The following is a 16,149-nucleotide window of genomic DNA, read 5'->3' as shown; positions in this document are numbered from 1 at the left end:
AAGCACCCAGATACTAGCTCTCCAGAGACAATAACTAGGGGGATAACCAATGCCCAGGTGAGTGTTGAACAACCATCAACCACCATTGTCCAGCAAGGGAGCTACAATGCAATGACTCACCTGTATAAGGCCATACCAGTGGAATTGCTTAACCTTGCCAAGTGGTGACTCAGCAATGCCCACCAGACATGCCTGGACTTGTGTTCTCCAAGCACATGGACTAAGGGCATAAAACAGAACACAGCCACATGCTTGGCCTTTTCTTTTCCCCCCACCTATGCCGCAAGCAGCAAGGATGTTCAGAAGACTGAAGACTCCAACAGAGGAGACTGGCCCAGGTTTCAAGGGTGAAACCTGTGTACTATGAACTGCAATATCCAGTGGGGTGAGAAAAACTGCTTAATCTAGATGTTTCCCAGTCTAATAGGATTGAGAGTTTAGGCTGTGTGCTTATATTTTCTTTTCTTTTGGTAACGAACTCTGACTTTTTGCTTATCCCTTAAAATATATCTTTTGTAGTCAATAAACTTCTTTTACTGTTTATCTTTACCAGTGAATTTGCTTGAAGTGTTTGGTAAATCTGCTCAGGTTTGCAAAGGCTGGTGTATATCCACTTTCCATTGATGAAGTGGCAAACCAATTAATAAACTTGCACAGCTCGTCTTCAGCAGTGCAAGATGGTATATTCCTGAGGTACAGTGCTGGGAGCTGGGGGGATTTGGCTGGTGCCTTTCTCTGCAATTCATGAATGGCTCTGGGAGCATTCATGCAATTTAGCTGGGTGTGGGGCTCCACATGTGGTTGTGCTGAGTGATCACAGCGCCTGGAGGGGTTTGCTGCTTGTCATTAGCAAAGCATTGTGAGAGACACACCAGGCTGGAGAGTTAAGGGGGTACAGCGGTCCCACAGTCCCAGGCTGCACCCCAGGGATCCCGTCACAGAGGGGATTTGTCTTCTTTCTCCTCTGTGCAATGATCAATATCCCCAGTGCATGAAACAGAGAATAGAAAAGCTTGAGTCCTCACTCCCTTCACAATTAGATGGTTCTCCTGCCAGACTCTTCAATTCTCCTGCTTTCTCACACACGCACACATGCATGTGCGCATGCACACACACATTCTCTCTCTATCTACGTTGTTTCATTGCCTTGAAGAGCTCCTCTAGTTTCAGGGCAACGCTCAGGTCACCCTTGACACGCAACCTCCCGCTCATGTAGGCACTCAGAGGGTGAAGTTCACCTGAGAAGAAAGCCTGCAGGTCATTTTCTGTCATCTCCAGAATCACATCAGGGTTGCACTCAGGGTTCCCATGGCCAATTCGCCCACTGCTTGCAGGGCACGGATATATGGGAGGGAGAGAGAGAGGGGGGATCAGTACCAGGGTTTCACATCTAACACCTTGGGGAAGCCAGAGGCCCTTTGTGGTTGTTTTGTTTAATGAAGTGAATTTAGCATTGGTGAAAGGAGACAATCCCCTCCCTCCAGCAGCAGGGCAAGCTTCTCCCTACAGTGCTCCAGCAGCATCCCAGATGGGAAGGGATATCCTCCTCCACGCCCTCTCTGCTGAAGGCACCAATAAAGGTGCCAGTTAATGTCTAGGATGCTGGTGGGTTACTGAGCAACGTGGCTGCCCGTCAGCTAGGAAGTGGAGATCACCCAGACAATGTGCTTTAGGCCAAGCTGCCATTGGAGGGGAGCATCTTCCTGCCACCTTGGGCTAGAGGTGGACAACAACCAGCAATCCCACACCACAGTAATTGCTCATTATGCAGATGGGCAGGAGACATATTTCTGTTTGTAAAATTTTCCATCTAAATGGTTTTTTTGAAGGAATATTGGGTTTTTGCTCTCCACAGAGAACTGACTTTTTGTTGAACCACCAAATGCCGAAAAACTGGAACATTTTCAGCTGCAAAACCAAAATACTTCTATTTGGAAATGCTGCCGCAGTGCCTGATAGGAGTTGTAGTTTGGGCGCTTCATGCTCCTATTCTTCCTGTGCCAGCCAGGCTGGACTTCATCTCCCATGATGCACCATAGCCATGCAAGGCATGGTCATGGAACAGTGTAGTATCATCGGAAATGTAAAGCTATGTGCCATCCCTGTGCACCCTTTTGTGGCTGGATGTGACACTGCAGGTTAGCCCTACCTTATATTCCCCAGTTGGTGTCAAAATGTTCCCCATAAAGGATCTGAACAAGTGCAAGCCAAAAAACAAGCTAATCAGAGTAAATTTGCCTCCTTTAATAAGCTCTCACCTCAGACCCTGGCTCACAACTCCTCAGCTAAAAGTCCTCACAGCAAGGTGTCAGGACCAGGCAGCTCCTACTGGGCCTGAGTACTCTCCAGGCTGATTGATGGGTTCTGCTAGGGGTGCCTGAAGAGAGTCAGTGGGCCTGTTTTTAAGCTCAGCAGCAGGTCGCTGGCTGCTCAGTGCTGGGCCCGCAGCTGTGACGGTTTGTGCTCCAGCCCATGTCCCCTTCCTGGCTCCTGACTCGGGCTCTGACCTTTTGCCCCCTCAGCCCAGTTGTAACCACTGAGCTGGACTGCCAGTGCCCAGGCCCCTGACACAAAGTCTCTGAGCCTGGTCAGGTTCATCTTCTGGAGCCTAGGAGAGAGAGATATCACCACTCCTTGCAACCTGGATTCCTTCTAGTCCCATGTCCTGCTCAGCGTCCTGTTTCTGTTTAGACAGCAGAGCAGGGAGCCTCCTTGATTATACCCAGGCGGTTGTGAGTTCTGGCTGACCCATGCGATGCTACACGCCTTAGTAGAGAACGAATCCTACCAGGAGCCTGTGTTAGAGAGGGGACTGGGGTTGGTGATATCACCTCCCTGCCAAACTACAACTCCCAAGTAGCACCATTTCAGAACCAAAATATTTCAATTATTCACTGAAAAGTTGAATTTTTCCATGGAATTCCCCCCCACCCCACATTTTCCAACCAACTCTACTAATGAGTTCAGCTCTGTGTGTGGGGAATAAAGACCATGCACATGCCTGCACCCACACACAACACAGCTCAAAGTCCTCACCCACCAAAGTGCCTCCCAAACACAGGGAGAATAAATGGCAGTGACCTGCAGTGAGATCTATGAAGTAGGTTCTCCGCGCACCACTCGGAAGTATGATGTTGAGCTGGTAGGAAGCTCTGACTGAGCCAACCAAGAACTCAGACAAGAACAGCTCCAGAGCTGACAGCAACTCCTCAGGGCTAGGTTTCTTCCTGCTGCTGCTGCTACTGGTGGTGGTGATGGTAGGAGCTGGTTGTTCTCCCTCATTCACTGTCACCACGCTGTCTGCTGGGGACAAAGGTGTCAAGAATGGTTTGGGGGCACCAGGCTGATTGAGATGAAGTTAGCTGTCAGCACAGGAGTGGCAGGGAACCACAAGCCACTGTCCAGTAAAGCTCTGATGAGCGGTTAGAAAGGAGTCCCCTAGTCCTTCCTGTCCATCCAACCTCTATCAGCCACATGTTTAGCACACGAACCCGCATCGTATCTGGGTATTATATTAACCCACTACAACATAAAAACAGAGAAAAGAGGTATTGTGAGTCCTGTTCTGAGAGTTAGGATGATCCAGTGGTTAGGGTACTAGTCTGGGACTAAGAAGACCCAGCTTCAATCCCCTGCTTTGCCACTAGTTCCTGTGTGAGTTTGGGCAAGTCCCTTAACCTGTCTGTGCCTCTGTATACTGGAGATAATAGCACTGCCCTACCTCTCAGGGGGGCTGTGCAGCTAAATACAATAGATTGTGAGGTGCCCATATACTAGGGCAAGGGTCTGAGAAGTACCTAAATATACAGTCCTTATTTAATCTCTTCTTCCTGTCCTGGTGACCATGAAAGAGAGATTTGGCAACACTCACTGCACACCAGCATCCAAGATACCAATTATCTCCCTCCTCTCACAATGGGAGGTTGCCACGACTCTCAGCTGCTGCTCTATGGTCACTTCTGGCAAAACTTTGCCACCAGAGACATGGTCTGTCCCACTGGGGATCTGAGAGACAGATTCATCCATTGATGCCTATAGACATCCTGGCTGTTTAAAAGCCAAGCAAAGACTTCTTGTTTTGTCCCCCTGAGGATAAAAGCAGAGCACGTAGCAGGCGTGGGTGAGGAAGGTGTAGCCAGGCTGGTTACCTGTCTCAGGACTAGCTGCTGCTGCCATTGCCACGCTGTTGCTAAAGAAGTGAGTAGCCAGCTGCTGAATGGTGTTATGTAGCCCTTCAAACCCAAGGATCGGAGGTGTCATGGTCAGAGGTGCAGACAGACTCTCTTGGGAGGGTTGCAGCACTGCCTCTAAAATCAGCTCAACCTGATCCACTTCCAGGCCCCAGGACTTGGTCATGTCGTTGATTTCAAGCTAAAAGACAATTGGCAAAGCAAAAACCAAAAACATCCCAGTCAGATCTGGGTAAGTGCAAAGCAACAGACTATAATGGAGCATGGAAAGGACCCCTTCCACTCTGAGCTCTGGCTGAGCAGGCTGCATGGAAATAGAGAGGCCCCCAGAGCATGCTCCATTCCCTCCTTGTAGTCCTGAGGTTGTCCTCTGTGTATCCGCCTTATCCCCCTTACACCTGGAAGCCCCTCGCTTGGTTCCCCCTGAGGCATTCTGCCTGCCTCTCCCCTGTGCAGGTGTAAGGACCCCAGACTGCCCCATAGGGGCTGCATCTCCACCCTATCCTCCTGCACACTCCAACACACCTCTGGCTCTGAGACACAGTAAAACCTTGAGAGTCCACATAGTCTCTTGGGGGCAGATTCAGGGTGAAGCAGCTATAGTTTCCCTCCTTGGTCATTATTTCCATGTGTTACATAACTAGAGAATTAGGGATCCAGGTTCTTGTTTCACATGAAAGGTGTCCTGCAGCTGGTGAGGCACAGACTGCAATGGGGTGCTGCACTGCCCATGTCACAGCGCAGGAGCAGGGCCCAAGGTCATAAGCAAACTCTCACCAGGAGCTGGTCCCCAAACTGCAGCTTCTCCGTCTGGATCTCCCTCAGGTTCTTCTTCAGCAGGGTCGTGTTCATGGCATTTTGGGCCATCATTCGGGTGGCTGCATTCAGATCCTTCACCATCATGACAGACAGCACAGGATCCCACACCCGGAACTGGATATCAGCCCCCATGGAAATCATGGCTCCATCCTTGGTGGTCAGCTGTGAACAGAAGCTTTAGCAAGAAGGGTCCAGATCCTCCAAGCTATTGATTCAATGGAAGTTAGGTGCCCACATACCTTGGAAGATCTGGACTGCTATCCCCCAAACTCTGATTCCTGACTAGTGAGACTTCCCTGATTCATTTAAACAGGCAAAACAAAACGTAGGAAAATCCCACAAAAACCCCACAAACCTTCCTCCACAAATCTCAAACCAAACCTTATTTATAGAATTACAAAAACCCAAACAAATTAACTCCTTCTCCTTCATTTCATGCATCATGGCTAGGGCCCTACAAAATTCACAGCCTTGAAAGACGCGTCACGGACCATGAAATCTGGTCTCCCGCCGTGAAGTCTGGTCTTTTGTGTGCTTTTATCCTATATTTTACAGATTTCAAGGGGAGACCAGCATTTCTTAAACTGGGGGGTCCTGACACAAAATGGAGTTGCAGGGGGGTTACAAGGTTATTTTAGGGGGGTCCCAATATTACCACCCTTACTTCTGCACTGCCTTGAGAGCTGGGCAGATGGAGAGCTGCAGCTGTTGGCCAGGTGCCCAGCTCTGAAGGCAGTGCCCTGCGAGCAGAAGCACAGAAGTAAGGATGGCAATACCATACCATGCCCTCCTTTCTTCTGCGCTGCTGCCTGCAGAGCTGGGCGGCTGGAGAATGGCCACTGTTGACTGAGGGACCAGCTCTGCAGGCAGCAGCACAGAAGTAAGGGTGGCAATACCATACCATGCCATCCTTACTTCTGCGCTGCTGCTGGCGACAGCTCTGCCTTCAGAGCTGGGCTTCCAGCCAGCAGCCACCACTCTCCAGCTGCCCAGCTCTGAAGGCAGCACCATCACCAGCAGTAGCATAGAAGTAAGGGTAGCAGTACTGCAAGCCCCCCTACAATAATCTTCTGACCTCTCCCCCGCCCCCCCCCAGCACTCAGAACTCCTTTTTGGGTCAGGACCCCAACAATTACAACACCGAGAAATTTCAGATTTAAATAGCTGAAATCATGAAATTTATGATTTTTAAAATCCTATGACTGTGAAATTGACCAGAATGGACCGTGAATTTGGTAGGGCCCTACTGATGGCACTTCTTGGTCCTTCTGCAACCAGATGCCAGCGCAACCAAGAGACTGTGCTAAGGGCTCCTTTTGTGTAGTTTCCACCCCAAGCAGACACTGGAAGTGCTCAAGATTTCACCAGGCAACCTGTCAGTGTGAGCCTTCTGGATGAATTTTGCTGCTTTGGGTGAGTATCTGAATCAACTTTAAGGTGCTTGTCCAGACTCTATGCCGTCACAGGATCACCCAGCACCAATGAGGGGGGCAAGTTCTACCCCCTCCCTCACCCTGTGTCTGTCTTGTCTATCTAGATTGTAAGATCGCAGATGCAGGGGCCATCTAGTACTCTGTGGTTGTCCTGTTCTTGTACAATGGGGCCCCATTCTTGGCTGGCCCTTAGGCACTGTCATAAAGAACATGATTATTATTATTGATATAAGCAGGGTCTAAATGAATTCTTCCCTGACAGCTAGCTGGGAGCGGGAGAGACTTTAGGTGTGTTCATGTAAATACAATTTGCTCCTACTCTGCTTAGATATCCAGCAGATAGAGTGGTGTGTTGCTCAAAGTAATCAACTTTGGCTGGTGTTGGGTTACAAATCATTTTAGTACTGAATGCAGGGGTAGTGAAATGCTGTTACCAATGTTGTCATTACTGTATGAATAAAGGGGAGCAGAACTGTGCTTAACCTGTCCCAAATGAGGCGGTCACCCTCAGCTAAAAGGACCTTGTTAAGCCAGGGCTCAAATGCCAGAGCCCTGTGACAGTAAGTGGAGTGGGGACAGGTGTTGTAGCCAGGAGGTGTGAACCCTTCCCAAGAGTCCTCCCCAGAGTGGTTTAACCTGTTCTTCTGTACTGTTAAAAGAAAGAGCTAAACAGGCTTCATTAGGAGCCTCTTTGTTATTTTAAAGGCTCAATCAGAGCTGAAATCAGTTATGGTGGGACTGTGTTCAGCACAGAGCTGAAAATTACTAAGAGACTGATGTGCAGAGGTCACAGCAGAGAAGCAGGTGGCAACAGAAGGTGACTGATAGCCGGCTGGTGAACAAGTGGCTGGTGAGGCAGTGAGCAGAACAAGTGGCTGGTGGGACAGCCAGTGGAGAAGAACCATGGCTGGTGGGGTGGCCAGCCAAAGCAAGTGCTCAGATGGTGGAGCAAACATGGTGCTTTCTTCCCCAGGTGGGAACTGAACTCACACAGATGCACCTCTGAACTCTGGGTCTTCTCTGACCAAGGACAGCCACTGTGAGTGGGGTATGGTGGGGGAGCAGAGAAGGGCACAGAAAATGAACTTTTGGTTGTAGAACTCAAGAACATGAGGTGGAAGACAATGCCCCACGCACACTGGGGTGGGTGTCCTGCTCACAGTTTTATGATTATGAATCCCGCTTGTGCCATTTTCCCTAATTAATGTCGGGTGACTTCCCTCCTTTCATTGACACTCAAACTCTGTGCTTGTGAGTGGGGAAGTAATGCGTCTCAGGTGCGCCCAGGGTGGTGTGTAATTTTCCCAGGTTACGGGGTGGGAGCTCAAGCCGGTTCTGTGTTGCATCGATGGAAAGGAAACCCTAGATATTGAATCCGGCCCTGTTTGCTGCTGGTTCCACGTGGCAGAAGGGTTACATTAATAACATCATCTCAATTTCAGATATCACAGATTTGCAACTAATATTTTTTGTCAATGAGATATCTGTCTACATTTGTCTTTTATCCATGGCTCAACCCCCCTCTCCCCCGCCCGCCCAAGGTTGGGCTGGTCTAAATCACAGCCAAATTCTACAAGAGTAGTGATTGTGGGTGCCTACCTGGAGATACCTGAAAAGGACCTGATTTTCACAGGTGGATGCTCAGCACTTTTGGAAAAGCAGGTGTCACTTACCTTGGACACCCACAAATTCAGGCACCCAGAACCACTGGTTGCTTTTGAAAATCTTGGCTCAGCATACCGCATGGAAGGCTGCGCGGAAGGAAAACCCTGGCCTGCGATCTCATGATATTTGGCCTCAGTTCATCCAAAAGGTTTGTGAATCTGTACTACAGTTTTGCAACTGGAATGAAAGCCCAAAGCATGCAAGATTCAGCATGTGGCTTTCATTAGGAAGGTTTGCAAAGGTCTCTACCCTGATCTCTTCAAGAGGGTTGCAATGGATGACCAGGCTCATCAGAGAAGCTGTCACATCGCATAGCAAATCGCATAGAATCGTAGAAATGGATGTAGCTCACCTTACCTGGTGGCACATTAAAGGCTCTTGTCCTCAAGTCTACTCGTTGCCAGTGATCTATGAACGGCAACAGCAGGATCATGCCTGGCCCCTGGGGGGCTCGGATCCGGCCCAAGCAGAATACAATCATTCGCTCGTAAGCAGGGACTATCTGGAAAGGAAACATTTAAACCAAATAGAAATAAGGAGGAAAAATACACACTGGGCACTTTAAAAAAAGTTCTTTTTTCTGTCTCTACAATGCCTGGGCTTAATGCACAGTGCTCCCTCTAGTGGTTGGCTTGGCAAACATAAGAGCCCCACACAGCTAATGGAGCTCATCCTTTTGCACCAACAGTAAGGGTTTGTGCTTCTGGTGTGGAGCTCGTGGGATCAGTCCCCAAGGACAACCATGGGCTCTGCTGCATCTGGCCATGATTCATTATATTCATATCAACTGAGATAAAATGAAAAACTACTGAGATCTCTGTAAGTCATTTGGCTCCACCTGTGAGGTATACCCTTCTCTGGCAGGTGACCCCAGATGTTTGGTTGTAAACTCAATACTCAGTAAGCTGAGCAGAATCCATGGCCAGATGATGCAAGCTACAGGCAAGCTGAGCTCCTCCAACTCCCACTGGAGTCAACAGGAGTCAAGGGTACATGGCACCTCTCATGGGGCTGAGGCACATGACTTATGAGGAGCGGCTGAGGGAACTGGGATTGTTTAGTCTGCGGAAGAGAAGAATGAGGGGGGATTTGATAGCTGCTTTCAACTACCTGAAAGGGGGTTCCAAAGATGATGGATCTAGACTGTTCTCAGTGGTAGCAGATGACAGAACAAGGAGTAATGGTCTCAAGTTGCAGTGGGGGCGGTTTACGTTGGACATTAGGAAAAACTTTTTCACAAGGAGGGTGGTGAAACACTGGAATGGGTTACCTAGGGAGGTGGTGGAATCTCTTTCCTTAGAAGTTTTCAAGGTCAGGCTTGACAAAGCCCTGGCTGGGATAATTTAGTTGGGGATTGGCCCTGCTTTGAGCAGGGGGTTGGACTAGATGACCTCCTGAGGTCCCTTCCAACCCTGATATTCTATGATTCTATGATCAGGGGATCCCCAACTTTGAGATGCCACAGGCTGCACTGGCAACTTTCCAGTAACCTTCAGCTGCATTTACCCTGAATATACATTTACACAAATTTTAATAGTAGAAAATAAGACACTCCGCCTTTCCAGTCCCCCAGGAGAGCCTCTTGCTCTCACACCTGGACCATTGCACCAGTGGCAGCCTTTGCGCTACAGGAACTACTGATGTTACACTCGCTATGGACTAGCAGGTGGGTTGGCTCTAGTCTGGAGAGCTGGGTCTCACTGGCAGCGCAAAGGGAATGGCCTAAGGTGAAGATAATGCTGCCGCTCCAGTCACTTGGCTTTTATGCCATAGGTGCCCACTAGAGAGGCTGCAGCAGTACACAATGCATTGACCATGCAGCTACTTAAGGACACTCCAAGCAGCGAAAAGGGCATCGTTGCCTTTCCCCAGACTCTCCCCCTCCCACCACCACCTGTATTTAGGAGTAAGGACCAGGCATTATTTCCCACTTACTTTCAAGACAAACCATGCGGAGATGGGGAAGGTGATGACCATCATCAGGAAGGCCAAAGACGTTACAATCCCATGGCAAATCCAAGACAACCAGCCCTGGGAGGAACCTGTAGGAGAGAAAGAGAGGGTCAGGGAATGAATTTGGAGAGAGCAGCAGCTCCCCCGATCCCTCAGCATCACCCATAGCTTGGTCTCAGGCCCATGGCCTTTCCCTTGTTTCAAGACACACCTGCAGCAAACCACAGAAAGCAATGGGATCTTGTAGGCAACTCATGGATCCACCCAACGACTGTAGTCACAAATCTGTGCCCCGGTGTCCTTCAGCAGCATTGCCCTTGAGGGGAACGCCATAAGCTGCAAGCCACCCCAGAGACAGAAGGGGCTGCCTCAACCTCATTCTGCTCTGTTACACCAGCCTCAATCCACTGAAGTCAGTGCAGCGATTCCAGATTAACACCAGCACAACACTGTACAGCGTTTGTCCTGGGGTCTCTTGCTCATGATCACTAAATGTTCATACACCTAACAGCATTCACGGAAGGCCACAGGAGATGATCCCCAGCCTGGACTCCCCCAGTCTGCCTCCATCTTGGACTCTTCCAACCCCTGAATCCCCAAATGACACATCCATAGGGCCTTATTCTGCTCTGCCCAGCACAAGCCAGGAGTAACACCAGGGCAGCCGTGGAGCTGCACCCTGCGTAAGGCTGGTTTGAGGGAGAGGCCAGTGTTTGCAGGGGCTATAACCACCAAGGTGAATGGTGATGCTTGGGCCAGCAGAGAAGGAAACCTTGCTCCCCTGTCCTGTACTCACCTTTCGTATGCGGGATCTGGCCCCATGGGTCTTGCACATGCCCAAAGGAAAATAAGCTCTTCTGAGATCCATAGAATCCAATGCTGGATTGCTGGAAATGGTCAAAGTCCCCCAGTGGAAGAGCTTGATATCCCAACCGGCTGAACATGATCCAGTTTACCTCCTAAACCTTTGCAATAATCTCTCCACTCCTTCCCATTCCTTACCCTGCTGGCAAAATGGCTGGTGGGAGTCCCCAGGGCAGCATTCAGTTCCTTGTGCCTCAGACTGAACAAACAATTAGCCCACTCCCCACAAACATCAACATCCAATTAGCTCAAAGCACGGCCATACAGTCCTGCTTGATTCTTTGAATCTTGCAAGTGAGTGCCATTCTTACCTGCAGGTTAATGTAAAAATTCCTGCACACCCAAGCTGTTTAGCAGCAGGGGAAAAAAGATACCAAGAACACTTCAAGATGTTGCAAAAAAACGAAACAAGTATTTACAAGCGACTCTGAATCTGAGAAATCCAGCTCCTTCATGCGGCCCTTGCAGACTGGAGGGGTAACAGAATACAGTCTTTGCTTGCTTGCTTTCTAAACTCAGACACAGCTTTTGTAGCTAGCCAGCAGGGCTTCTGGGTGATTGCAAAGCCCCATCAGCACCATAAATAAAGACAAAACACCTGACAGTCAAATGCCAAACAGCAGCACCGTAGCTTTTCCATAACAGGCCAAGGGAAATTCTTAAGCCTTAGATCAGAAATCATTGCTAATCCAAGGTGAGCCATCACAGAGCAACATTAAGGGCTCGCTCCCTACTACCCTGATCCAATCCCCTCCCCTCCCCTGGATGCTAGGAGAAAATCCTTCCCAGGCTGGAGCAAGGAGTGTCTCCATCTATTTTGTGTCTCCTCTGCAACCCCAGCGGATCCCTTTCTAGCCCTTGCTAGTGGGTCTGGTGTGTCTCCTTCCAGGCAGGGATGCTGGCGCAGTAGCACTTCCTGGTATTCTATGTCATGTGGGCACTGAGAACAGTACTGGCTGCAGAGCAGGGGAGGAGGAAGGTTTTCTTCCTAATGAGGTTTGCTTCATCAGCTGCAGAACAGCTCCATCTGCCATGGGGAGGATTCCCTTCGACCTCCCCAGAGGTAGCAGCAGGATGGCATCTCTCTAGGAGCTCCCCTCTCGCTGTGCTGCGGGGACCCCTTCCGAAGGCTGCCATTGATCATCCCCCGGGGTCACCCATGCCCCCCTTGACCGTGGCTGACCCTCCACCCATCTCCTGTTTCCTCAAACGGCCCTATGGGGAGAGACTCCAGCCCCAGGTTCTCAGGCCAGCACTGGTTAGAGGCAGCAGCCGCTCCTCAGCTGTCACTCTCTGCTTTTCCGTGGGGCGAGGAGGCTGGTGGGGAGCTGTGCCATGGGAGAGAATCAGGGAGTTTCTGTAGCATGGAGGGAGGGGAGGAGTTGCACTGACAGAGGGTCCTGATTGGACGGTCAGGTGGAGGCTGGCTCTGACTCTGGGATCAATATAAACCACACAACAAAAACACTAACCCAGGAACCTATCCTTGCAACAAAGCCCGTTGCCAACTGTGTCCACATATCTCCTCAGGGGACACCATCATAGGGCCTAATCACATCACCCACACTATCAGAGGCTCATTCACCTGCACATCTACCAATGTGATATATGCCATCATGTGCCAGCAATGCCCCTCTGCCACGTACATTGGCCAAACCGGACAGTCTTTACGCAAAAGAATAAATGGACACAAATCAGACGTCAAGAATTATAACATTATACCATTCAAAAACCAGTCGGAGAACACTTCAATCTCTCTGGTCACTCGATTACAGACCTAAAAGTCGCAATATTACATCAAAAAAACTTCAAAACCAGACTCCAACGAGAGACTGCTGAATTGGAATTAATTTGCAAACTGGACACCATTAAATTAGGCTTGAATAAAGACTGGGAGTGGATGTGTCATTACACAAAGTAAAACAATTTCCCCATGTTTATTTTCCCCCCCTATTGTTCCTCACATGTTCTTGTCAACTGCTGGAAATGGCCCATCTTGATTATCACAACAAAAGGGGTTGTTTTTTTGTTTTTTTTCTCTCCTGCTGGTAATAGCTCACTTTAACTGATCACTCTCATTATAGTGTGTATGGTAACACCCATTGTTTCATGTTCTCTGTGTATATAAAATCGTCCTACTGTATTTTCCACTGCATGCATCCGATGAAGTGGGCTGTAGCCCACGAAAGCTTATGCTCAAATAAATTTGTTAGTCTCTAAGGTGCCACAAGTACTCCTGTTCTTTTTTTAGAAGAGCCAATGTATCACACATTTCTCCCCACCTTTGTCTAGCTACATTATAAACTCTTTGTTGCAGACTTTCTCTTTTTATGTGTATGTCCAGCACCTACCACCTGGGAACCCTGATCTTAGTTGGGGTCTCTAGGCACTAAACAACAATTGTAATATTAAATAATGTAGAAGTATATGTGTTAATGCATGCTAGATGTGTACACATGAATACATGTGTGTATCTGCATGTCGGTGTGGGTGTCAGTTTCTACAGATTTATTTATATAGGTGTCTGGACAGGTGTGTATTTCTGTGGTTGTGCTCTATGGATTTGTATTTGGGCTTCAGGAGTGGGCCTTTAATGGACCCATTGCAGCTGTGATAATGTGTGGTCCTAATTCCACAGATAAAATTACAATAACTTTAGTGAACATAAAACATGGAGCTGGTTACAAAAAATGGGAAAAAGAATCATGAAAACCTTTGTGAAATTTCATTTTTTTAAAAAATTACCCTTTTTAACACCATTAAATTAGGCTTCAATAAAATAATGAATAATGCTGCCAGCTCTAGCATCCTGTAACAAATAAAACCAGAACTTAGCATAATACATCTGTCAAAACAATAAATATGCCTGTTTGGGCCTTGCAGTGAAAATGAGCATGTGAGAGAGGGTGGGTGAGAGCAAGCGATGGAGGGAGGGGAATGGAGTGAACGGCGGACGGAGTGAACGGGTGATGGGGCCTCAGGAAGGGGCAGGGTGGGACCTCAGGGAAGGGGCGGGGCAGTGGGCAGGGCAAGGGCGTTCGGTTTTCTGGAATTAGAAAGTTGGCAACCCTATGTGGGGTTTGCCTTAATACAGGCAGTGGTGCCCACAGAGATGCCATGGATTGGCTGTCCTTAAGAGTGAGATTTACAGCCTCTAAGAGTAAGACTTTCCAGGGATATGTCAGGTCATTGCTTAGTACAGGGACTCTCCTTTTTGCTCCTTGGTGACATCCAATAGTCCTGGCTTTTAATCCAACCAGCACTTAATAACTTTTTTAAATGTACACTGCTTAATATTGCATCTGAAACACTTCAATTTCCTAGCTCATACTAAAGTCTAGGGCAGGTAAGAATTCTTGCAATGCAAACCAGTGGGTTTTAACAATTATTTGCTGGTTGGAATGAAAATGTAGATGGTTGGAGATCCCAGAGGACATGAATTTGTCCAGTGTGGCTTAACTTTTGAACTGTATTTTGCAGAACCCGCAAACTTTCAATCAAGTCCCCCTTGTTTTTTGGGCAAACTCATTTTCTTGACTGTCAAACACCCCTCCTCCTGCAAGGTCTTCTCTCAAGGTGGGCCTGTAGTCTCCATAGTTACCACAGTAGGCAAGCTTGGAAAGCAGTTTTGCAAGCACCAGGCCCAGTGCCTGAGGGCCTGGATGTATTGTTTTTTATTGTAGTGCCTGAGTAAAAATATGATCTATTTACTCAAAATGAGTACGATATGCTTAGGAATGTATGTGGGAAAGAGATATCATGTTAATGAGTGAGGCTCATACCCAATGTGAGTGAGAGCATGTCTGTGCCCAGCATCCCCAGCACATGGGATGGAGATTCAAGTGATTGAGCACAGCAGGACACGAGACAAATGCAGACTCCTGGCATCCCCCCAGCTGAGGAAGGGACCCTGATGCGGGACAGCGATCCGTTCTCATTGCCACACATGGAGCTGCCCGGCAAGGATGGGCACAGGTAGAGTTACATATTTCGAGTTCCAAAATAGAGGCCACTGCCAGGGGAAGAGGGAGAGGGAACTGGAGGGGTGTGTGTGTACTGGGAGGGAGGTATTTGGGGGGTGCATGTGCAGTGGGAGGGGATATTTGGGGGTACTGGACGGGGTTCCTGCAGTCTCACTCTCAAGATGGGGGTCAGCTGGCGCATGCCCAGGACGCAGCGCCAGCCCATCAGCGCCTCCTTGCAGGCCTCTCCTCGGGGTGAAGAGCCGGGGTCTGGCCCTGTCACCCCTCTTGGCCAGGCTCTGAGGCCCTACGTCAGGGAAGGCAGCCCAGCTGAGAGGCAATGGCATCTCCGTTTACCTGGCAGGCCAGGCTGGGGCAGGTTATATGCTCAGTACAACATAGGCAGCAAATTCTGACAAGGAGAAGTTTATGCTGCTGGCAGCTGCAGCTGTATGGGAGGGACCAATCGGGGCATGGAGACAGCTCTTTCTGAGCTGCAAGGTCTGCTCTGAAAGGAAAAATCCCAGACATTTCCTCCTATTTGAAAAATCCTCCTGGACACAGATGGGCAGATCAAAAAAAAAAAGAGATCGTGTCCAGGAAAACCTAGATGTATGCTAAACGTAGGCACAGGCAAGTCAGGGCCTTGCAGACCTCACTGCACCCAGTGGTCGGTACCATCCCGGCTTCATTAGGAATGAGCCTGCTGTGCACTGAGCATGTTGGCATCCCAGGCAGGGCCAAGGCACAAGCCTGGCCCCCTGCATGCTGCAGGCTGAGACAGGCAGCCTGCAAACGGAGAACTTGGTCTGTTCAGGCTCTGCAGCTAGCTGCTCCCTTCCCCCAACACTAGGCTGTGCTGCCTTCCTTGGCAGCAGTGGAAACTTCCTGCAGCTCCTCCTCCCTGCAGGTCACACAGAGAAAATGAAACTAGCTGTGGCTCTTCTGCTTTGCAGGAAGCTCCTTGTTACTCTCCCTTGGCCGGTTACTCTCCCTTGGCCACAGCGGCAGCTAGACCGTCCCCAGAGCCGTGGCCGGAGCTGGCTGTGCATCCGCTCTCAATGCAGGTATTTTATCTTTCACTCGTCTTTGGGTGATAGTGTACCATTTGTTTCCCAGCTACACAGAAGGGGTGGAGGGATTCCTGCATGAGACAAACCCCAGCTCCCCACTTTTTGGAGACCATTTCTGGGAGAGACTCACTTTGTGGGGCACACTCTGCTCCAGATGGGATGGCGCAACAGCCATCAGCATTGTGGCACA

At 49.2% G+C, this 16,149-nt stretch overlaps 2 protein-coding genes across 6 annotated transcripts in view; one reads left to right on the top strand and one right to left on the bottom strand.

Annotated features, from left to right (window-relative positions):
* Positions 1-840: 840 nt before the first annotated feature.
* On the bottom strand, positions 841-11,942 carry STOML1 (stomatin like 1). Of its 2 annotated transcripts, XM_037911025.2 has the most exons (8): positions 10,857-11,942; positions 10,043-10,149; positions 8,460-8,609; positions 4,968-5,171; positions 4,183-4,371; positions 3,082-3,343; positions 2,832-2,835; positions 841-1,324 (listed from the first exon to the last, which is right to left on the bottom strand). In XM_037911025.2, exons 1-8 carry the CDS (start codon positions 11,002-11,004, stop codon positions 1,126-1,128), a joined length of 1,263 nt encoding a protein of 420 aa, XP_037766953.1. In that variant the 5' UTR covers positions 11,005-11,942; the 3' UTR covers positions 841-1,125. The 2 variants fall into 2 exon arrangements, with proteins under 2 accessions (XP_037766953.1, XP_043379224.1); XM_043523289.1 differs by lacking the exon at positions 2,832-2,835 and having other exon boundaries at positions 841-1,325; positions 3,079-3,300; positions 4,137-4,371.
* A 3,836-nt stretch (positions 11,943-15,778) lies between these two features.
* The window catches only part of LOC102944212 (PML nuclear body scaffold), a 76,863-nt gene continuing 76,492 nt past the window's right edge, over positions 15,779-16,149 (top strand). The window contains exon 1 of one of the 4 annotated variants that reach the window (XR_006284119.1): positions 15,779-15,953. Coding sequence is in view for 3 of the 4 variants with exons in the window: in XM_043523314.1 (XP_043379249.1) it covers positions 15,948-15,953 (6 nt within the window). In the remaining variant the exon portion in view is untranslated. The remainder of the gene's footprint in view (positions 15,954-16,149) is intronic. The other 3 variants (XM_043523314.1, XM_027822352.3, XM_043523315.1) reach the window with 3 other exon arrangements.

Source organism: Chelonia mydas, chromosome 10, assembly GCF_015237465.2.
Source record: "Chelonia mydas isolate rCheMyd1 chromosome 10, rCheMyd1.pri.v2, whole genome shotgun sequence".
NCBI lineage: Eukaryota > Metazoa > Chordata > Testudines > Cheloniidae > Chelonia > Chelonia mydas.
This window is presented reverse-complemented; position numbering and strand designations above follow the sequence as displayed.

Bases quoted from the DNA above. Each gene is read 5' to 3' on its own strand.
- STOML1 (XM_043523289.1), bottom strand. From the start codon at position 11,004: ATGTTCAGCCGGTTGGGATATCAAGCTCTTCCACTGGGGGACTTTGAC. The intron at 10,150-10,856 runs GTGAGTACAGGA...TCTCTCCTACAG, and splicing joins CCAGATCCCGCATACGAAAG to GTTCCTCCCAGGGCTGGTTG. The intron at 4,372-4,967 runs GTGAGAGTTTGC...ATTGTCTTTTAG, and splicing joins AGTTTGGGGACCAGCTCCTG to CTTGAAATCAACGACATGAC.